Below are 24,455 nucleotides of genomic sequence, written 5' to 3'. Positions count from 1 at the left end.
CACACAGTCACTTCATTTATGTCTCTGAACTAAGTGAAAGTTAATTTTGTTTTCCTAAGATCTAGGTTTAAAAGCATTTGTGTTAGCTCTCTATTTGCTTTGCCATGCCCTGCATTTTATTCTTCTCTGTAATTTAATTCATTATTCTTGTTTGGTTGATTTATCAGACAATGGAGGATTCTCTGCCTTTCCCTGCCTTAAATATTCTTTTTTTCTTCTACTTTAGCATTTAGAGAAACACAAAGAAAGAAGCCTGAAGCCAAGTTTTAATGTATTTTAAATATTTGTCTTTTTTAAGAAAAACCAAGAGGCAGATATATTTATTTTAAATATCTAGAAGTACTTAAAATGTTTAATTTAAACAGGGTGAAGTAAATGCCCATAGACTTAATTCAAAGAAAAGGAAACTAAAGCTTTACCTAAGCAAGGAGAATTGTATTATAATCAAATAACAAGCACTGAAAAAATGGTAGTGAAGGCAGAGTAACGACTTAGGAAATATTGTTGTGACAAGTGCTTTGGAAAGAAATTACATTCTGGTACTTTAGTGCATTATCATTATTGCAGCAAATGATAAGAATTGATGCAGAGAGTTCATAGAAGGTGGGATTTTTTTCCTTCTCTTTGTGGGCAAAATTTTATTTTCATACACAGATTTGCAACAACTTGGAGGCTTTTCAGCTAAGTCCAACACTCACCTCTCTAGTTGCCCAGCCACAGAAAAACAGAGAAAACTTAAGCATCTTTTTATTTTCACACTTTCAGTCTTGATTACTGCACAAAATACTGAGGTTCTTAATCATCCTAAGTATCTAATCCCTTTAAAGAGGGGTTTCATTTTTGGTAATGGATGGTACTCTGTGACCTCAGCACCAAGGAGTTAAAAGAGATTTGTTTAATTTCACTACTTGACAATTTCTAATTTCACACATCAAGATGGCCAAAATATCTGGCCATGGAACACATTCTACTTTTCATTTACAAGAGGGGGATTCATGCTGTTTCAGGAACATACCGTTCCTCTAATCCCAGGCATAAATGAAAGGCAGCAAGGAAAAGGCATTTTTTTCCTTCAGAAAGAAGCTATTGTATTCATATGCAACATGCTTTTGGTTGACTCTGTCTGGCAACATCATGTGCATTTGCTAAGTACCTTGTACTGCTTGAAGTGTGGAGGAATTTTTGCTAGCATACATCCTGAAGTGATTACTGCCATCATACCCAAGTATGCAAACTGAAAGATTATTTCAGAAAGAGCTTTATTTTAATGTAAAGTCCAGATTCTAGATTCCATTCATGCCTTATGCTTGCTAAAGTTAATGGGACTTAAGAAATGACACTTAAAGAACAGGCCCAGATAAGTCTTTCCTGCTTACCAAATTGTGGCACATTATGATGCATATATATGGAAATCCATCCCTTTACTCAGACTTTTAGTCAAACACTGAGTTTCTGAGTACTGATATGCAGTCACTCCTTTGCTCTATAACAAAGTAAGTTTGGTAATAGTTTGCAATACCTCCTCTGGTGCAGCTGTTGCACAGAACAGAGGTCTGATGAATTCTATTCAGAAGGATGATATAAAAATAGAGAACTTTGGCCCTGATGTCATCACTGTGTTCTTTGCACTGCCTTCCTAGGGGCAAAGTTCACTGAAGAATAGATCTTCAGTCATGGAAGAACTACCTTTGAATAGTCAAGATACACCACCATACCTTCTGTAAATCCTAAGGCACACTGCAATAAACTTAGATGGCCTCTACAGGCTGGTATTGCTAGAGGATAAATTCATTGAAAAAACAGTGTCAGTATCTGTTACAGGGCCTTACAGACAGAACTGAATAACTTGATCTAACCTCAGTTAGTTTGACTTTGAGCAGATGGTTGGACCAGCTGACCTCCAGAAGTCCCTCCCTTCTCATTTAAATTCTTCTATGATTCTGACCTACATTTAGCTCTTTAGACTAAGTAAAATGATTCAAATTCAAAAGCAAAATAGTTTCTCTGCTAAAATGGGACCAATGAAAATAAATAAATAATCTAAAACAACCTAAGGAGCATGTTTGTGTTTCTTTTAATGATATAAGCAATCAACACAGGTCTTTCCCTCTGTTTCTGTGATCTGCAGTATGCTGGGAGGCTACAGTGTTGGGACACAGTAAAAAACTCTTTTAGAGAGCCATCTTGGTTTAGAAGGAAATTTTTAAAAAATTTTAAAATCTCTGGTCTGCACAGAATGGCATGACCACTGAATTAGGATTACAATAAAAATTCTGAGCAGTTGTTAATACAGAAAAGTAATAACTCTGTTCTTACTAAGAGAAAGATTGCTGTTTTAGCAGCTATTAAAACTTTTCATTACAGCTAAAAGAAACTATTTCAGCAAAACAAGGGCAACCATAGGGTGGAACAAAGTTCAGTAAATTTCAGCAAAGGCAAAGGCAGGGTCCTGCACCTGGGGAGGAACAACCCTCGGCACCAGCACAGGCTGGGGGCTGATCTGCTGAAAAGCAGCTCTGTGAGAATGACCTGGGGGTGCTGGTGGACAACCATCTGTCCATGAGCCAGCCGTGTGCCCTGGTGGCCAAGAAGGCCAGTGGGATCCTGGGGGGCATTAGGAAGAGCATTGCCAGCAGGGAGGTGATCCTGCCCCTCTGCTCAGCCCTGCTGAGGCACATCTGGAGTGCTGTGGGCAGTTCTGAGCTCCTCAGGACAAGAGAGACACAGAGCTCCTGGAGCTGGTCCAGTGGAGAGGAACAAAGATGATTAAGGGGATGGAGCCCCTCATGAGGAAAGGCTGAGTTAGCTGGGCCTGCTCAGCCTGAAGAATAGAGACTGAGAGGAGATCTGATCAATGCTTACAAGTATTTTAAGGATGAGTATCAGGAAGATGGGGCCACAGTCTTCTCAGCTGTGTCCAGTGACAGGACAAGGGACAATGTGCAGAAACTGAAAAAGTTCATCTAAATGAGGAAAAAGTCCTTTATTTTGAGAGTGACAGAACACTGTAACCTGTATGGACATGATCCTGTGCAATCTACTCCAAGTGAACCTGCCTTAGCAGGGAGGTTGGACTAGATCATCTCCAGAGATCCCATCCTAACCAAGCAATTCTGTGATTTTGTGATAACTTCTATGATAAATATTCATCTAAAAAAAGCTCATCCAAAATCTAAATAACATTTCATCATCTCTGCAACCATCTCTTGTTCATGTCATGAAGTCTAACACAGAAAGTCCAAAAATACTTGAAAACTATGTCAGACAAAGCCAAGACTATTACACAACCATGTGAAATTTGACCAATTTACAAATGTCCAGTATGTTTAAGCTTGACATATTTATTTCTTGAATATTCTTTTTATCATGGTAATCCTTATGCTTATCAACCTACTTATTTCACATGGTTTCATGCTGGCCTCTTAATTTTTCTGGTTTCAAGATATACATTCTAATTTAGGACTACAGAATGGCTGTGTTTCTCCACCAAAAAAGTGCTGATTTTTAATAGCAAACTACACAAAAATGAGAATATTAGCGCAATCAACAGGGACTTCTGCGTTCACCCACCATGTAGGAGACAAATAGGTAAAATTTTTGGTCAGGAAGTATTTGAACTCTGATTGTCTACCTGCAATAAATATAGATGTCATGCCACTAAGCAGGCTCTAGTAAGGTCTCTCAGTATTTCCTATTATAGTTGCTGCACTCTACTACCTCCTACAACTCCCTAAACACTATCTAGTACGGTTCATAAAGGTGAAAGATGTGTGGGTACAGCTCCCAGCACAGCTGTCTCAGTAACTGCTGTTTTTCATGAAGACAATGTGATTTTCCTGCTGTGTTCCTTGCACAGTCACACAGACCTGCTCTGCAGTAAATTGCTACTAGCAAATTTACAGTACCTCATCCATGCACTACATGATCTCCAAACTCTTGCAAGAGCTTATAGAAGCTGCTGGTTTCTCGGGAGCAGGTAATTGGCTATATTTTAGTTCCACACTAAAATGGCAATGGTTCCTGCTGTGTTACTGCGTGTGCTGTCAATCAGAATACTGATGTCTTCTTTGCAAAAAAGAAAAAAAAGAAGGTAAGTGTGATGAACTGCCATATTCTGCCCCCTTCACACACCTTTGCTATCACTGCTTGTTCTGCAAGAAAGAGGAAGGAATCTTCCACTTCATGGCCAGGGCAGGTACCTAAACACCTCAGTGGGCCTCACAGAACTTGCCCCCCCAGCCAGGGCCAGAATGGGTTTCTGGATGTCCTCATATCTAACTGAATGCACACAGCTCCACACAAGATGAGTCAGCTGTACAGTCAGCAACTCAGCAAGTACACCCCTGGCACAAGGTGACAGCATGTACATCCATGTCATTTTTGACAGATCTGTGACACAGCTGTCTTTGACATTCTCCAATTCAGGAAATTATATCACTTTGAAATCCTCTTATTTCCAAACTAGGAGTTCTATAACAATGCTGACTACCCTATTTCTTTTTATAGACATTTTCAGGTATGTAGCAGACAGTGAGATTCAGCTCCAGATTTAGATGGAAACACTTAGGTTTCTATGGTACAATGCCTCTAAGTTCAATAGCTGTGTTATAACACCATTATATATAGTGGACAACTAATTCACAGTATCTGTGCTGGAACAAGAATATTGTGTTCTGTGAAGGATTTTCCCTCCATTAAGTATAACTAACTTTGGCAAACTATTCACAAGGTGAGTGCCATTAGGGGTGTTGGCATTTTGGTCACAGGACACATGATCTTTCTTCTGGCAGCAGGCTGGCAGGAAAACAGCTGCAGCAGGATTGACTGCTCTACTGGGCTGAGTATCTTGCCTGCAGACTGTGAGTTGCACAACCTTGTCTGATGCCTGTGGGAGACATCATTGTCTCCTCATCTTTGAATCCTGTCCCTCATTTTTTTCAGCACAGACTGCCAAGAAAGAACCTCAGCTCACAGAGAGTCGTTAGGCATCTCTAAGCTCTCCACAAATGAGCTGTCTAGGGTCCCCTCTGTTCTCAGTAAAAAAGAGAGGCATCTCCAGAGAGCAATTCTGCTGCTGTGGGGGATGAATTGCTTCATAAGTCACCTGTTTTTCTTTTCTAACAATAAAAGGAGCTTGGACAATGAGTTGACATCTCACTTGAAGAGGCTAAAAAATTTAAGGTGATCAGTCCTGACAAAGCTCAGAATATATAAATCTCACTTTGGATAACAAAACACACATTTTTTGGTAAACTGAATATTCCCAATGAAAATTTCATCAACCTTTATTTAAACTTTAAATTGTTCCAGCTTTCCATGAAGCAACCCAAAGATGAAATACGATGGGGAAAGCAAGAAAAAAACCCCAAAAAACTAGCATAGCCAAGACAGGGACAAATATTCAAAATGTGCATGTACTCAGCTGAACAAAAGCTTGCAGGTTTTAGGGAGGAATAAAGATGGATTTGAAAGTAACTGGCATAGCAAGACCTGGAAGGTAACCATCCAAAAAGGCAGGCAAGACCTGGAAGGTAACCATCCAAAAAGGCAGGCAAAGGATGAGAAGCAAAGGATACCTCTCAAAATCCATAATATCCAGTGTGACATATTCCTGTGTTGCACAGCATAACTGAACATTTATATAGCCTGTCCTCATTCAGGGTGCTGCCACACGCACCTAAACCCAAAAGCATTTAAATATTTCTGAAATTCTTTGAAAAATTCAAGAAGAAAATGTGACTATCCACTTCACAGCCCTTTATTTTAGGCACAGAAATTGAATTAATTCAATTTAGTGGTATTGATACACATGTAGATTGCTCCAAGTTAAAAAATGAACAGCATAAGCACATTTTGAAATAACAGCATATTAACCTGTTATAGCCAAACTGGAGCAACCTATATGCTCTTGGAGGACAAGAAAGGAAAATCCCTTCATTGATTTCTGAATATTAACAGACACTTTAAATTTATGTCATTTTCCTTTTGACTAGAAGACTAAACCATAAAATTATTGTTAAGATTTTTCTGAAAACCAGAAGGATGCAGCCTAGAAGAAAACTAACTTCAAGATGTTTTCTGGTTGTGACCAACCATTCATCCTGTTCTAAATCAAGGTGATTGATGAAGTTTGGCATAAAGCCAACCATTCATATGTTCCTCAAAACTCTTGTGGGTAGTGCCAAATTCTGCTATTTAAAACTTTACAGAGGTAATTTCTACCAAAATAAAAATTGTCTCAGCTCTGTGAAGATTCAGAGTCCCAGCATGACTGACTATAATTTTTGGGCAGCTGATTCATGTAATTTCCTTCTGTAAGACATATACACAGACATAACACAAAGAGGAGACCCAATGTTTCCCTCTAATGTGAATATGAAGGGATGAAGGATGGGTGTAGGATTCAACAATTAATTACTTATTATGTTAATATTTTACAACTCTGAGATGGATTATGAGTCCTCCTTAAATAAAATAGTACAGCAAAATTTGACAAACCTGTCTTCTTCCAGTAGACTTTGACCTGAAGTTGATTGTCCTGATAGAAGGGAGTTCCAATTTTAAGAAAACGAGTGGTTTTCCTTCTTTGAAAGGTTGGGTAAGGATCTACCATTCCTTTCTGTAGTTTCCCAGCAGATGTCCTTTCCTCTGCAATACACAGAATAATCAGGAAACTATTCAGTCAACTACAGTGCTGTATAATGACTATGCCAAATTTGCTGAAATTCAGAAAATAATAGTATCTTTATTCCAAATGATCTTATTTCCATTTCTTACCTAAATGAAATAAAGAATTAACTGTCCAGAGTGGTTGAAAAATGACCTGTTTGAAATTCAGTCAAATTTAGAAAGTGACCAAAAAGACAAGTATGTTTTTACAGGGAAATGCTCTGTAAATTTTCTGAAGAGTAATAAGGAAATGGACTGTATTTATTTTATGTATGTATTTATTGCCATGAACAAGAAATGTTAACACAAAAGATTTTTTAAACATGCACAATATCTACCAGTAGTTCTCTGTAATACTTCTCAGTCTTCATATTCACGCAGTGATTGAATATGCACAAAATCCAAGGACAGCATTGAATGTAACCCACACAGTGCCACACATGGTTACTACATCAAAGTAAATACAGTCCTCTGGTATGCTGTATAAGAACACTGTGGTCAGATTAGAGATCTGTCTTGCCCACTTTCCTGTTCCCAACAGTGAATGGTGAATGCTTAGGAAAACACTGCAAGAGCAGAATTTTCCTTCAGCAATTCCCAGGGGCTGTGTGCCTTGCTACCAACAAGCAACTGCAATTGGATGTCCCTCATCAAGCATTTTGTTTGGTAAAAATTTATCAACATTTAGCAGGGTTGACAGTACTTACAGATATTCTCAGTTGAAAAGAAAGAAGCATTAATTCAATCTGCACTTTTCATTGCACATTTGCAAATGTATCTGATCCAATTAGGAGGATCAGATTATAAGAAAAAAAAAAAAAAAGCTGAATTTAATTAAATATTACACCTAAATTAAAACTAAATATACTTGAGAGAAAGAGGGCAAGATTCAGGTTTCAATAACTGTCACAAGAAACATATAAACTTGAATATTTTGCCTTATATGCAGCTTCAATTGAAACTTACTTGCTTTCTGGCCAAATTTTACTTTCTCAGCCCTTTGCTGAATCTGATACAATTTTTCATTTTGTTTGTTTTAAATTACTACCAAACTTCATGAAATTCTTTCTTAAGGTAACCATAATGTTGCTACTACCTTTATGGAAATGAAAAAGTTATTGAGAGGAGTACAAACTAAAACCAATTAGGTATTCCTCAATTTAAAGTATTTTAATTTTATTAAATCTCTGCTTTGCTATTCTCTGTCTGCTCCACTTCCACAAAAACCAGGACACCAATTTGGAATACTTCTATATAAAGATCAAGCAAGAATCTTGCTACATTTCCCAGAAGTGAAGCACACAAATATAGTGAGGCAATGTATTTCTGAATGTGGGGAAATGTAATGCCAGAGGGCTGAGGTCAAAGCTCACAGAGGTGTGTAGGACTAAATTACTTCCGAGGGGTATGGGCTATCACTACTCTGACAATAGGACCAGACACCTAAAAACCAGAGCTTAATTCCACACAGAGCAGAGCATCTGACAGTGGGACTTAAGCAAAATTGGCATGTTGCTTCTGGAATTACTTCCCAATGGCCATGGAAGTCCCAAAATAAAGATAAGCCTTGAATGTCATGTCCTAGATAATATTTCAGGTGATTTTTTTATTTCTTTTTAATATTTTTCCATCTGCTTCTAAGTATTCTCGGAAGTACGTCAAACAGGACTATCTCTGTACCTGAGTAAGATATGGAAGATAAACTTGCATCTCCTCTAGAAGTAGTTTTTACTTGTTTTTCTATGTAAAATATAATCTAGCCATTTAAAAAAAATCCTAAAAGGCTTAAATATACCTCTTAGCAGAGTGCTCCATCAATTAAAATGTGTGACATCAGTGGTTTAGGTTCAAAGAATCTTGACTCCTTTACCTCACTGCTTTATGGGAAGGGATGCTCAGATTTTCTATAAATGTATTACTGAAATACTCTAAAAAAATGTATGTTTTAGCTGGTACTGATTTGCAGTTAAAAATAAAATACTGATCATTAAATAAATGGATGTTCATAATTTGAACAGTTAAAATTCTTGAAGTATACGAGATTAAAAAGATGTTGTTCCCAATATAGTTTCACTCTAGTTTAAAATACAATACAACAATTAATGAACCTTTTAGTACAAAAAGGCCCCCCAGTAAAGCAAAAAACAGCACAAGGCATTAGAAAGTCTGTACTAATTAGACATAAGTTTAAATCTAGTTGTGACAACAACAGGAAAGAGGTGCCACCGCAGCAGACAGAAAATGATAAAGCAGCCAAGTCACAGGTGAGGTATAAATTAACTCCATTTGGTAGAGGATTTATAAGTAATAACTCAGATGTGACCTGCATCAGATTCTGAAAAATGTTTTGAAGAGAGAAAACTGAAACAAAGATCTTCTTCTCACCCAGGGGTGATACAGACCAAGAGAGTCAGAACACTAGTGAGGCCATGGAGAGCTAACACAGCCCTACCTGTGGAAGGATTCCTCACAGTAAGTACAGAACAGTACAAAAAAATGACATGCTCACATCTCAATTACTCAGCTTCAGTGTAAAAGTTGAGTAATTAAATTTTTTTTTAATATGGAAAGTCTTTATTTACTATCATGTTTAAAGATTATGATGGTCTCACCTAATGTTAGGAGTACCAATAAAGTATGACAAAGGTCAATTGATTAATTATCCCTGCTCCCAAGATGGAAACATTTATAAAGCTCTACTAATAATAAAATGAGACTAAGAACCTAAAAAGCTTGCCTATTTTCTCTTTGGCTAGTTGTATATAATGGCACATAGAATTTTCTCCCACTTAGCAGGACACAGACCAACCTCAGACAGCCAAAACCTCAACGTCAGGATTAATTTAACTTAAACTCAGCTGTGAGTTGGAATCTTCCATGAAGCTGTGTTGTCGTGGTGACATGACAGTCAAGATGACTGGGCCGAAAACTACATACCTTAAAGTTTAGCACTGAGAGCCAGAACTTCACAGAAACTTTATCAAAAGAGCAGGAGATTGGGGAAGGGTGCAGGAAAAAAATTTTTGCTTATTTATCTAGTGAACTTTGCAGGGAGGAAAAAAGAGAAGAAAAGAAGTAGCAAACCCCACAAAAAATTCTTAGGAAAAGAATCAGCAAAATTTGAAGTCTCTCATAAACAGCAATGGTATGCTTCTAGTGGAGCTCAATGGCTCAGTGTATGGAATTAAGCACCCAGTTCCCACAGTTATTTTTTCCTCTATTGCATCTCCTGTCTACATATGGAAAAGGAAGAAGAACTTGATGTGGTAACTGTAAGAAGATTTTGATATCATGCACAGTCCTGCAAACTAGGCTACTTTTCTAGAGGATGAAAAAAAGCACTGGTACAATCTAGGAGGTCCAATAAGGAAAAAGCAGAACTCTTATATTCACTTACACTGGGCTTCACTGAGGATTTAACTTGCCTAATATACAGGCTTTGGAGATTCAAGCTGATATTCTGGTATGGATTTGAAGCAAAGACTCTGTGTATGGAAGAGATGAAAACTTGACTATCTGCTGTCTCTCAAGATGGCCCAAACAAGTAGCAAATATTAGCTTAATATGGGATAAAGAAGGATACTTCAGCTTATTTTTAGTTCTTGGTACATTAATATGTGAAGCAACCACAGATAAGAAGGTCTGTTATAGCTAACAACCACATTACAATATTTTATGTATACCCAAACAGAATATGGCAACAATAGCAGTTGAAAGTAATTACAGTTCTCTTATGAAAATGGCTACAAATTTAAACTGTGAGAGTACTTTAAAGAAAGAATGTAAATGAATAGAAAATGAAATGAAGTCATGGCAGAATAATTAAAATCATACTCTTTAACATCTTATTTCAGAACTCTGCTGTATTAGTTAATCAGAAACCCATCAGCAATTGGGGCAGTAATTCAGTATTGTACTATAAATGTATAAATAGCATTTAAACAAGGCTAAGAATCGTGGTTTTCTGCCAGATTCAGATACAGTTTGTAATTATATTACTTAGCATGTGAGGTTCTAAAGACCTTAACAATATATAACCTAATATCTAAACATCTTGAGCTTTTAATTTGAATGCGGGTCCTATGTGTACTACATTTTGAGAATGCATGGTTGTCAGACATGGAATGTTTTAGATTCCCTAAAAGAAGAGTCAACATTTTATACATCAATTCATAGTAGACACAAGTTTTCGTGTTCCAAGAATCTGAATTATTGGTCTACTGAAAATAGACAGCATTTTAAAAAACACTGCAGGTTAATACTGTCCAGTTAAGACACACAAAATTTATATCATCCATTTAGAAACAGTATTTTTACCTATACTGATTCTAAAAAAAATGAACACTACAGTTATGCAAAGGCTTCCATTTTCTTTGCAACTGTTTATTTTAGGTGAGTAGAATCTAAGTCAAAGGATTAGGCAAAAACTGTCACCACTTTTTAAATAAGAAATTTAACATGAGAAGGTTACTCAACTTGACCAGGAGATGATCATTGTGCTATGGAACGCTTTAAGAAAATGGTATTTTAAAATTTAAGAACTCATTATATAAAACATTCAAGTTCCAGATAAAGGAGAGAGAAAGCATTCAGGTGTTTTGAGTATGATTACTCACTGTTATTCCTGATGTCCTGAGTCGTGCTAAAATGGAGAGAAACCTTAGCACTTTTTAGGCGTATCTGACCCCAACGTGTTACTGCCTGCAGCTCTACATTGTAGTTGCTGTTGGGTTGGAGCCCCTCCAGGACCACGTAATTTTGGGCCTGTAATAGAATAAATATACAAAGCAGTTACAATATTGCTGAAACACAGGCCTTTATTAATAGCAGGCTTGTTATCTTAGGCACACTACGTTTTTGAAGTTAGAAAACTCATATATAAATTTCAGAGCAAAATGTCCTTTCTGTAAAAAGCTTCTTTAACTGGACTCTGTTCTTCTGTGTCATTTTAAAAATACTAACCTACTTGACGTTTGCATAATTTTGGCAGTTTCTTAGCAATTCCAAACCTATTGTTTAGGCAAAACCTAAGGGGCCTTCTTCTATATAACAAGGTTTTTCTCTTATGCCAAAACCATTTTAGCAAAGGGATTTAGGCACTTTATTGCCCAATTTCTGTGTTAGTAAACCAATTGAAAACTTTTTTCTAGAGACAGCTAGTCTGAAGATAGCTGAAGTCCAGCATTTAATACATTTTTCAATACATTCTATTTGTTTCAACTATTGAAAATAAAAACTTAAAAAACAAACACTAACCAAAAATACCGTCTCATTGGAAAGATCACTTTTCCTGTGTAGAATGGAAAATAGTATAGAAAAAATACAGTTTCCAATGTCACAGAAGTGTATAAAATGGGGAAACAAAAGATTAGGTTTATCATTCTGCAATCAAAAACCCACACCTTAAGGCAAGGCACATAATATTGTAAAGAAGAGTCTAGCCTTCTCAGTCTTATGGGGTTTTTTTCCTAGATTTACTTATAAAAAATATTGTTCTAGTCCATATGCCACGTGGAAGATATTACTCCACGTTTTCATTAGAAATCCTTGTGCCTTTTAAGTTTGACAGTCCATGCAGAGTAAAAAAGATAACCATGTACCAAGGTAACCATCCCATATTTAACGCTTGGGATGTGTCACAAAGGGGATTGCCAAAAACTATTTAGCATTAATTATCTTTACTTGTTTAGAGCTGACATATTGACTACAACTCTTGATTAACAGTGTCAATATTATAGTCAAACTAATTCAGTGCCTACCTAGAATGAATTCATATGGAAATCAGTATGGAATTATTTGGGTTGGGCTACATATAAAGGTAAAAACTGAACAAAAATAATCTTCAGTGATCTTTAACAATTAAGACTTTTCCACCTTTCTTTTTTGTTTGTTTTTTAAATGTTCACTCATTTGCCATTCTTTAGCCTAAAAGATGCTACAATATTTATATGACCATTGATTAGCAACAGCATCTGGAGTGTCCTGAATCTCACTGGCATTGCTGTGCAGTTCCATGACATGATGCAGAAGAAAAAGCACAAGTCAGGAGTAATATATGTTGTATGAGCCTGCCTTTTCTATAAAATACACCCTGTATCTCCCTATATTCAAGGTCAGAACTTGGTCTCAGTTACTGTAATATTCTAATGGACCTGTTTAAATATTATTTGTATGTAGGAAGTACCCTGTGGAAAGGTATTAAAGACCCAAGTCAATTTTAAAATTCTCTGGGGTTTCTGATGTACGACTCAGACTAAATTTAGAGGACTAAGAGCGTTTAACTTTTCATTCATCTTTCATGAAAAATCTTACCACATTTACCTGTATTCTAAGGCAGAAGTTTACTTCTCTTCCCAAGTACAGTGTAAGAAAAAGACTGAGAGCTCAAAATTGCCTATGGGCTTTGTGATATTAAAAATTATGACCATTACTTTACCAGTGGCTAAAATCATTGGAACTTATCACACACTTTATACTTACACTCTATTTTGTGTCAAAAAAACCCCCTTATTTCTGTCCCAGTTACTGATTTCTTTCTTACCCCATTGGTAATCTTCCTTCTCTTTTTTTTTGCTGGAATTACATATTTGCTGTACGTCCAGCTCCAGAAGACTTTGTAGTGGTGCACTGGGATATCAGGCTCCTCTGGAAGATCCCAAGTAATCATTGCATTTACACTCCCATCATTGTTGGCACTGATATTGGCAATCCTGATATTAGATGGAGCTGGTGGAGCAGACGGATCTAGAATTTAGAAAAAAATGAAAATATTCTAAGGGAAAAACTATCTTCAGTAAGGCAAAGTTTATCTTCACGTCATCTATTTACAAGGCATTCACAAGCTGGACCAAACACTCTAAATACATTGAGGAAGATTCAGGCAAAGACACTCCATAACTGATGTGGCTTGTAAATTCTAGAAATTGAAATTCTATTGAAATAAAAATTACGGGTAACCACTTAGTTTGTCATTATTCTTTGTTGTTGATAGTTCACAAGCATTATGAAGTTTTATCAAAATGTACCAGACTATCAGTTTTCCTTCTGTCACTCACTACTTTAAATACAAAGTCATCACAGAGCTCTATGGCTGAAACATTGAGAATTTTTTCATTGCCAGATAATTCTCAGATGATAAAATTATGTTTTGACACATTGAATCTTTCTTCAAAATTCTAATATTGATATCTACCACCATGGGACATAAACACTTCCTTAGAATAAATGTAATTAAAGCATAATGATATATTACACCATGGCAGAAATCTATAGGGGTTTTTTTTAAAATGTCAAAAAGCAATTAGCTACTCCTTTGATTTATTTCAGTATTCTAGTTCAATTCCTGGTCAATATCAAGTGAGATATTATTGCTTCAGTCGTCTTTGTGCTGACTCTGGAGCCAAGGACACATGACAGAGTTTGAATAAGATTCAATATTGAATCTTTTCCAATATTGAATTTAATGTCCTCCTTGTGGACTCCCTACATAATATCCTGGTCCCAAGTAATGCGAATCAATGAACACTTCGCAACAAAGCTTCTGAAAGTCCAGTTTGCTCTTTCCCAACTCCTACTTTTTAATACCACTTTATAATTGCTACTCTTTTTTAAATGTCTGGCAGCCAAAAATTCATGACAAAATATAAGGAAACCACAAAAAGAAAACTTACATAGAAGTAAGCAGTGAGACCCAACCCCCGCCCAAAACAAAAAAAACTAAACAAACAAAACCAAAAACAAACAAAAACAAACAAACAAACAAAGCTAAAACAATATCAGAAAAGTAAAGGAAATTCCTAGCAATTAGGACATGTTACAAACTTACAGCCATATGAGCCATCACTACTTATTTACCAGAAATGAAACTGGAGGTGTGAGGAGGGGACATCAGACATTCATTTACTGTATGGTTCACCTGCATTATTTTATAATGGTAAATGAGCTGTTAAATAAACATTCCAGGCATACTTAATTCATCAGATAATTCCTATGATAAATGGTCTCACTGAAAAATTCCATCATTTAGTTTATAAAAAAAGATACATTCAGAATTAATAAAGACAGCATTTCCCTTGTAAAGATCAGCAGATGTGAAATAATGACATACTCCTGTTATTGAACAGGACTTTTGCTGAAAAAACAATGGATATTCCTGTTTCCTCACACATTCCATTTTAGTTAAATAGTAATGGATGTCCCTGTTTCCTCACACATAATTCAACCTAACTTTTGGCAATAAAAGTTACAAAGCATACTTAAAAATTCTAGAAATTTAACGATCTCCAAATAATAAGAATGCTTCACTTCACACTTGTGTTTTTTAATCCACTAGCAAGTCAGTTGTTTGTTTTTTTTTCTGGCTTTGGAGAAGCACTGCTGTTTTGCTTATTTCCTTACCTGTGAAGTTGCCAACCACTCCATTTTAAAGTATGCTAAACTATTTATTCCAGAATTAAAGAAGAAATTAACAAAATGGTTTTTACTATTCTCTCATACAATTTTTCATTTACTTCTATTATTTAATAGGTAGGTATAAAATGCAATTTAGGTAAATTAAATATGAACAGAATCATGATTCACATATCTAAGACATTTATTAAGCATTCATCTTTCACTTATTTAAAATGTTAGGGGCTTTTTTATGTTATATGACATTATATTAGGGATATAAAACATTTATCACCTGAAGTGCAACATGATCATATTACTGTAGGAGAATTATTCAGGGTATCTCCCAGAAGTGCTATGCATCATGCATTATGTATACAAAACATATGGGATAAAATTAAAGTGTTTCAGATATAAGCAAAAATAATTCAACCTATAAAATACATTTGTTTTCATTCTTCATCTACATGAGAAAGAGAGTCATTTAAAAAAAGATGTAAAAGTTAAATCAAATAGCTCCTTTGGACAAAGTGCACTTTATGATTAAAAACATTTTAAAGCTCTCTTCACCTATTTTTTGTAGGCCTAAAAGCAAATGACCAAATTTAGATTCTTTCTTTTCAAATGTTTCTATGTTCATTCCAGCAAAAGAAAGCAGTAAGAACTGTGTGTACTGAAATCAACGTATTATTTATTTTAAATATATATATTATATAAATATATATTAGTATTATAATATTATATATAAATATAAAAAGATATATTATTTATTTACATTTAAATATATAAAATATAGCACCAGTGTATCATCCTGTACTTTTTATAATTGCACAGTTTGTTAAAAACATTACTTTATCAGCAGTATTTCTCCTGTGCTCACTAGACACAGTCAAGCCAGCAGACGAAATGCTGACCCGCATTTGAAAGAGTATCTATTAGTGTTTCTACTTTGCAGTGTGAGAATACAAACATTGCATTAGAAATCATTGGGTAATTTACAGTTAAGGCTTGAAAGAATGTCATCTTAGAAGGGATAAAATGTGAAATAATTCAGCAATAGCAGATATTTTCCTGAGTGCCCTCTTTCTTCAAAAACTCTTTTGCAAGCCTCTCAAATGTCATCCACAAAAATGCCTTTGAACAAGAACTGTGGTGTTGGTAGAAGACAGAAAGGAGGAGATCTGCAGCTAACAGACATGAAAAGGTGAGACACTGAAAGTAACACATTTTCTATATGAGCTTTATTAAAATTAGTAGACAGATTAAGAAAATAATAAGCTATAAAGATACAAAATATAAAAGATAAACAAAACTTACTACAGTTTTGCATTTAATCAACTGAAAAAAAAGCCCTGTCTGCTTGTATGGATGCATCAGTGAAATATTTTGTACATTTAGGGTGCATTACCTGAAATATTAACACACTCATTGAGCATTTTATATCAGATTAGGATCCATTCCATATTAAGTATTTCAATACCACTATATAATTTATTCCTCTATTTTGATGTATTTCTCTGACACTCATCACTATTACAAGTGACAGAATGATCATTTTGTAAGCTAAGAACCCAATAATTATAATTGTTTCTTCATTTGAAAGGATTTAGTTTCACCAGCAAAGCAGACAAGTGAGAAGGAATAGTAGGGTAAGATAATGTGATCTCTCTTAACATGAAGAAAAACCAAACAATCCAAACTCCACCTTCAAAGAAAGCATTTAAAAAACCCCTACATCCCCCAGGCCTCTCCAAAAAAACAAGAATCCAGAAAAAAAACCCAAAAAGAACCTGTGACATGTTTATGAGCATGCTCCTCTACAATGCATGCCAGCCACTTAGCACATAACAGATCAGTTGATTTTTTCTGCATATTGAATGGAAAAGTCATGCTTCTACAAGGTGGTCTGTTACCCTTATGTCCACGTAGATATTAAAAGCACTATACAACTTGTGCTAAAATACTTCAAGGTCCAATAACTGGTACTGAATCATAAAGCTGACTACATAAGGTGTTTGTTAACCTAACTATAAAGCTAATAGCCATTCTACTGATAGTCTTCATATACCTGTGATCCCTTTGACTGACTGCCCACATGTATAATTCAAATACACAGATGTAAAATTACTGGAATGGAAACTGCTGCCAGTTTTTCAAATACAAAGTACTGAAACTTTATATACGTGAATTTATCTGAGTGTTAAATCAAATTCTTTGGTTTGCAGAAAGAGCGATGCTAGTTACAGCTTTTCCTTCGCAGTTTATATGACAATGCAAATAAAATACAAGTCATTCTATATATCCCAGAATTTGGCACAGACAGCTGTCTTCAACTCCAAAAAACTTCTGGTCTCAGCAGCCTGACAAGTAAATCGCTTCTCACTGCTAGAAATGATAGCTTCATTAGGTCAAGGCTGAAGCTGCTGTTCCAGCACATAGGGAAAGTACTCCATTTGTCTGGATTGTGTTTGGCTTGAGAATACCCAAAGGACTTAAATTCCTGTCTTGCTGGCTACTCAGCCATTACAAGTGAAATTCTGTCTCCAGTCCCCAAAAGGGAGGATTTCTTGCTCCAAATAAAGGAAAGAAAGAAAACCCTCATATAATCACCATTTCAAAATCAACATCTTCTCACATTCATATTTGTGAACATAGTAACAGTTTATATTTTCCAAAATTCTTTAAATCAATAGTATCTGGAAACACTTTTGCAAAACCTTAAAAAAGAGTATGGGCTAGCTATACACGTGAATCACATGATACGCTGCTGCAGTGCATCCACTTTGTCTTTTAATGTGGCAACTGTAGTGAAAACAGTAAATGATTTGGAATAGGTGTCAGAGAGGGGAATAATGGCATTGGAATCAGAATTCTCATTCTGAGTTGTAAAAGTGAGAGCAAGTGTGACAATAATTTAAACCGTCTTTTATGGAGCATTTTTCCTGACTTAAAATAGATTTCCCATTGCTATCTTTCAAACATCAGACCTTCCAACTCTAAAAATGTGCTGAAGCTGCTCTGCAGACAAGTTTCCAACCATTAAACAGTTCCACGGCGTAAGCAGGAGGACTGGCTCTGCCCGATGGAAATGGCACACATAAACCAGCTGTGCAACAGCATAAAAAAATCATTGGTCTCAAAGGAGCAACAGAAAGAATTTTATTGCCATGAGTGGGTGTCTGTTCTGGTTTTTCTAACACTCAGTAATGTATGCATGAAATCACATCCAGCATGGTACTTATATGCTGTGAAACAATGTTGTCTGCTTCCTTTTGCTTGACAATCTATCCAGTGTATGCTGGCAACTGCCTTCATGGTGAAGATAAAAACCTTTAGCAGAGGTGGAAGGGTCAGATGGTTTGGGCTCATTGTGTTGATCTCCTTGTCCCTGGAAATGGCACAGTACCTACCTACAGACCAATAATATATAATACACAAATGCCTAACACTGAGTCCTAGAGTTAACTGAAGTCTGTCTTACTGAGAGTTCATTCTCATCATATAAAAAGCTAGGAAAAAAGTAGCCTAAGAACTCTGAACCAAATGCAACAAATTAAAAATTGTATTACAAATGCCAAACAGCTCCTGACCAGTTAGGGTAAGCTATCCAGTGCCTGCTTACTGGAAGAAAATGATAGTTTTCATCCAAGGAAACTAATTTATGGATTGTAGGAACAGTTCTCTCCTGCTTCCAGAAGAAACAGCTTGGAGAGAGCCAGTCAAAATATGAATAGAAAGATACCTGTATCTCTATGGATCAAAAATATTGTGTTAGGTATTCAGTTACCTTTATTTATTGTTGCTATTGCAAATGGTTGCCACCCAAAGATAAAAGGAAAGCACACAAAATATAAAAACCCTGCATACAGAAGTGGAAACCACTGCCAAAAGAGCAGAAAATTTTGGTCAATTCTAGCTGACGGTATCCATGTATAAGTCCATGTGCACAGTCCCATCCACTTTCTAAGAGCAGTATTCACTTGATTTTCCAGCCACTCTGCCACAGACAGATACAGTCCAACCTGTGAATCTTGTAATTTTGGAACTGCATTTTGGCAAAACAAAGCATCACTATTCCCTGTGAAGGGTCATGTCAGAGAAGCACATGCAAATCCTTCCTTTTCATTATGAAAAAAATAAACATTTAAAAAAAGCTCTGCCTAATATTTCAAAAATTCTCAGCCATGTCACTTTATTTACTATTTATAAATGAATGCAAACAAATTAATTTTCATCCTAGATGAAGACACAAGGCAGTGTAGAAGAGCTAATAAACCTTCACCTCAAATGTTTACAGCATAAGAGCATCAAAAGCTGCAGTTGATCAGACCTCAAAATACAACTAGGTGAACGGTGACTTGAAATGCTTGATGAAATACTCTTGTTTTCTTTTTTTTTTTTTTCTTTTTTATGACTGAGAAGTTAATTTACTTTGGAAAATGAGGAGCTTTATTTAGTGATAAAGAAGTTAATGAAAATTACCTCAGAAGACTTAACGTCATTTTGAATAAAACAAAACCTTATTTTTCTGTGTCTACATAGAGAGCATGTTTTTTACATTTTCAAAAACATAAAACAGTATAAAACAGTATTGTGGTAACCAGACAAAAATTCTCTGAGTAATTACAGCACATTTTTGAATATTCATCTTAACATCTTAAAATATTTAATGACAGAGACTTTGTGGTGCTACACTTCTTCCTAGATTCAGATTAAATATCATATTTTTCCTCCTTTAAAGGGAAAAAAAAACCCAAATAATTTTCTATTCATTATTACTTATGAGCAATTGGTAAAAGTTCAGCATCTTGCGTGAGAAACTGTCTTAGGAATTACTGTCATGTTTCCTGATCAAAGGATTTATTTTTGAAGAAGCCTTCTGCTAAGTCTAACCAAGATAATAATCTTCTCTTGGTCTTGGCACAACAGGGTGAAGTGAAACACTGATGTGAATTTCTGTCCACGCTTCACACAAACATAGCACAGAGAGGCAGCAAACGTCCAAAGGTGATGTGCCAAAATCCACTTTTCTTTTCCAAACTGGAGGTTAAATGTGCCTGTAGGAGCTCAGCAGGGGCCAGTAGATTCTGGCACTCAAAAAACCAGGCACATCTGAGCAGCAGTTTCTTGCCTCTCTACCAGGCAGGGGCTGTCATTTCCCACTGAGCTCCAAAGTAGTAATTAAATGTCAGTGTGACACTATAGCTGTTCCCACTGTGCCTGCCTACCTGGGGACATGGAGGCTCAGAGACACCAATCCAAGCATCCCACTATCATTCCCAGCAGTCAGCACCTAGCAGCATCTTCATGTGAGTCACCCAGAGTGACTAGGCATTTCATCTGGCAAACTCGACATCTTTATAACAACCACTGACAGTTCCGCAGCCCCTAGAATGGCCAAATGAGCTGCCAGCATAGGCTGATTGGGGCTATGAAGCTGATAGCTAACTGAACTCCCTGCTGCTTGTCTGTCAATTCACAATCCTCTGCCAAGGGCTGGAGTTCAGATTTGAAAACAGTTATTTTGAGAGTTACAGAAGACTTTTGAAGAATGCTGACTACATACTTGCTGCCGTTATCAAAACTTTGGTTTATTAGGTAAGAGCGTGCAGAGGTACTACTGACTCCCACTGCCCTTGTCACAAAGTCCTAAAAGTGCTCTCTACCTCCACTGGACAGCTGTGAGCAGTTCTCAAGGACAGCAAGTGCTTCAGGGGTAGCTGCAGAGACCACAAGAGGACTGGTATTCATGCAATGACTTCAAAACCACAAGTTCCTGAAACATAAATTACTGCCAGCTGGGAGACTATTCTGAAGAAATACCCCCATGTGCTTATCCTGCTCTTACACTGTTATCCAGAAACCCACCTCAGGCTGAGGTCAGGTTCTGGGCTAAAGAGAGCTTCAGGATGACTTACCATGGACATTCTTATATTCATTACCAAAGAAGGCATTTTGAGTATGGCTAGCACACTCAGTAGGGGGCCAATTTTTTTGAAAGTAATACAAATCCTGCCTGAAAATGTCATGTTCAAGCCAAAACCTCAGTGCTACCATGATATACCTTTCTGTAATTGCAGTAATAGTGGTTTCAAGCAGAACAGTTGGAAAATATTTACAAACTCAGTAAAACAACTGTCAAGGATCTAAATTTAATAGAAAGTTAGAGCCAGATTCAGCAACAAACTGCTGTATCTGCTGAAGTGCTGTTCAAGAAATAGAGAGGTACTGCTGCTAAAGAGTTCTTACAGTAAACTCAACACAGCTCAAAGTAACGCATTATTTTATGTTTCTGAAATGGTATGCTACTTACATATCTTAAAATAATACTTCTTCTATACATAAAAGGTTTGCCGTCACAGAAGTAACAGGACAGCTATGCCAGCCAACCTTCCTACCACAAATACAGCTAGAGTACCAAAAAAATTATTAAGACTAACAGAGTTATTCAGTAAGTGATTAAACCTTCCATACCAGCAAAAGTATTTGCATGCCTCTAGAAATGCACTTCCAATAAGATTTTTTCTAGGACTGACTGGCCAAACAGTAAGCTAAAAGCCACACAGGAACCCAAAGATGTCAACCACTTGTACTGCAAGATATTCTGTCTGCAGAAAGAGGAGGAAGTACATTCCTCAAAGTATGCAAAGTTACACCACAATAAAGATTCTGTCAATACTAAAATAACAGCAAGTCTTTCTATTAGAAACTGCTTCTATTACTAGAGTGAAGAGTGCTGGATCTTATTCTTTGGCACTGTACTCGACTAGCGTGGTCTGGATATGCCTGCATTATTGACTGCCTTTAAGAGAGGGTGACCACATCCAGATCATCTGTCTAATGGGAATAGTTTCTGGCCTGTGCTAACCCCTATGCTATGCCTTAGAGTTATCTGGGAAAATTCTTCTTCATGTTGGTCAAAAGCACACCATGGAGAATGCCAGGAACTCCACAGGATGGGAGAACCATTTCTATCTCCTCCATCCCCCATGTACCACTCACTGGTACAGAAGTAATTTTCAAAGTTATTTAATTACCCCATAGCTTTCAAAACCAGAACTATGAACAAAAATTCCTACAATACTTTGTGGATCATCAAGCATGCCTTTCTAATGAACATAAACACACTGCTTTGCATTTATATTATTTTTTATTCTTAAGCACTTACAACTAGTGCTAGCAAGGGGAAAGTTATATTAAGAGAGTCTAAAGTTCCCTCAAAACGATGCTGCTACAATTACTTAGATACCAGTTCTCTACTAAATTTCTCTACTAAAATTCCAGTACTCTACTAAACATATGACAATAACATATTTCTCATAACTAAAAAGAAAAAAAGATAAACTTCTCTGATTAACACTCTGAAACCCAAGTTCTTTCATATTTAATGGTCAGGGTCATGCAGTTTAATACCAATCATGTGGAGAATGTTTCAAAGGAGTTTTATTCATGCAGACCCTTACTGATAAAAGAATAATGACACTTCAACTTGTAATTTGTTTGCTGACTTCCAACAAGCATCGCACCGTTTCTGAAGTCAGCGGCAAAACTACTCAAAAACCCACCTGTTAAAAACTTTCTGCCACAAAAGCAGGCAGATCAGGCTGCACTCCAGGTGTGAGTGGGAGGAAGGTGAGTACCAGGCAACATGAGGGAGAACTCACCTCTGGAGGAACGGAAGTGCTTGCTGGGTGCTGTGAAGCCCCTCGTCCCGTGCACGTTCACAGCAGCCACGCGGAACTGGTACCACCTGCTCGCTCGGATGTCCGGCAGCCAAACTCGCTCGTCTGTAGTCTGGTGGGGAAAATGTCACACTCACACTGGTTGTTCCGACATGGCTATCTGTCATCTGCTGTGCAACACCAGTCAGGCTGGCTGAATACACACCAGCATCACAGGCTGTAAGCAACCACCTCACCTGACTCCAGCCATCACTCTCCACTGCATTTACAGCTGTGAACAAAATGATAGAACCATCCAATTTTACAGTGCATTGCAGGTGTCTTCTGGAAAAAATAGCCTTTGGAAAACAGGTGAAGTGTTAAATTCACAAAATTAGCTTTTCATTTACCACAATCTTCACCAGTGTTTAGCGTCCAACTGTTCCGGTGTTGATGTTTCAGGGAACTTGCTGCCCCAGGTGACAAGATTGCTTTTTCCAATTCTCAATTCTCAGAGAATCAGGGGTCCAAAATACCTTAATGAAAGCCAGTGCTGTGAGAACCCACTTTTTCTTGTTCATAGGAAACACAAAACTCTCAGATAATGAACATAAGCCTTCTTCACATCTTTGGCACTTATGTCAAAAAGACACTCACAGCCTTAACTCTTCCCTGAAGACTTTTCTCAGGTCATAGGAGCTGACCTTTTCTCCAACAACACCTACTGAGATTGCTGGTGTCGTGAGTTCAATTTCCAAATCCTGTGGGGAAAACCACTGAAATATAGCGTAAGCATAGATACACTCTGAACTCTTTCTGGAGGAAGTGCTTTACACATTCTTATTCTGAGCCCTGTTTTCTTCCATTATTTTACCCTATTAAACTTTTAAAGCGCTATATTTTGCATTCTTTCTTTTTTTCCTAAGGTACAAACACCAGAACTGAACACAGCCTCCTGGTAACCACTGAAATACTTCCAACTACAGAAGATGCAGCATTTTTGTAGAATTTATCAAAAACACATCCACTTAGAAATTTTACTTTTACAATTACCTCTCAATGACCCAGTTTTCAATTTACTTTAGTATGTCATGTTTACTACATTTTTATTTAATTCTTTAATCTAAGTAATGCACAAACCTGAGCCAGATGTCATGTACATGTCTAAGTATATTATACAATCATTACTGATTACCATTACTGACCAAACATGCAAGCTCATTAAAAATGTAGTTACATCAATTTATTTTTACAAGCTCTATTTTATACAGCTTCAAGAAGCCATCTTCCCTGTACAGGATCCAACATTACTTGTACTGATACCAAGCAGTTCCCAAAAAAAGGCACAACATAATTACTGCCTTTTGCTCCCTTTCAAACCTGTGTAAGAAACCAGCAGCTGCTGACATAACTCAGATAATCAGAAATAGAGGAATTTGCTTCAGCTCTTCAGCAGTGACCTTTCAAGAGCCCTCACAAAATTTGTAGGTGTTATCCTGCTCTTAGTCTCTTCATTTGATGACAAACAAAATTTAGGGAAACAGGTATCTCATTTGTGCGTGCATGTAAGGAAAAGAGACCATTTCTACATAGTATTATTGACTGCTCTCAGACTGCTAAGTGTTGTAGACTCTGAGTCCATCACATATTGCTGCTACTCAAGAGTCACTCTCCATTCACACCACTGTACTTGTCTTCTCACCTTAAGCAGGGTAACAGTCCTGACACTGTCTGCCT

General features: G+C 36.7%; 1 protein-coding gene across 1 annotated transcript in view; it reads right to left on the bottom strand.

Moving 5' to 3' along the window:
• ANOS1 (anosmin 1) overlaps positions 1-24,455 on the bottom strand; it is a 128,646-nt gene that overhangs the window by 23,554 nt on the left and 80,637 nt on the right. Inside the window, exons 6-9 of the mRNA XM_005516615.3 lie at positions 22,722-22,851; positions 13,211-13,413; positions 11,286-11,433; positions 6,499-6,648 (exon numbers count right to left, since the gene is read on the bottom strand). Of these exons, the coding sequence (XP_005516672.2) occupies positions 6,499-6,648; positions 11,286-11,433; positions 13,211-13,413; positions 22,722-22,851 (631 nt within the window). The remainder of the gene's footprint in view (positions 1-6,498; positions 6,649-11,285; positions 11,434-13,210; positions 13,414-22,721; positions 22,852-24,455) is intronic.

The sequence above is a fragment of the Pseudopodoces humilis genome, chromosome 2, assembly GCF_049639895.1.
Source record: "Pseudopodoces humilis isolate 2021_Gansu_Grassland_sample_001 chromosome 2, ASM4963989v1, whole genome shotgun sequence".
NCBI classification, from domain to species: Eukaryota; Metazoa; Chordata; class Aves; order Passeriformes; family Paridae; genus Pseudopodoces; species Pseudopodoces humilis.
This window is presented reverse-complemented; position numbering and strand designations above follow the sequence as displayed.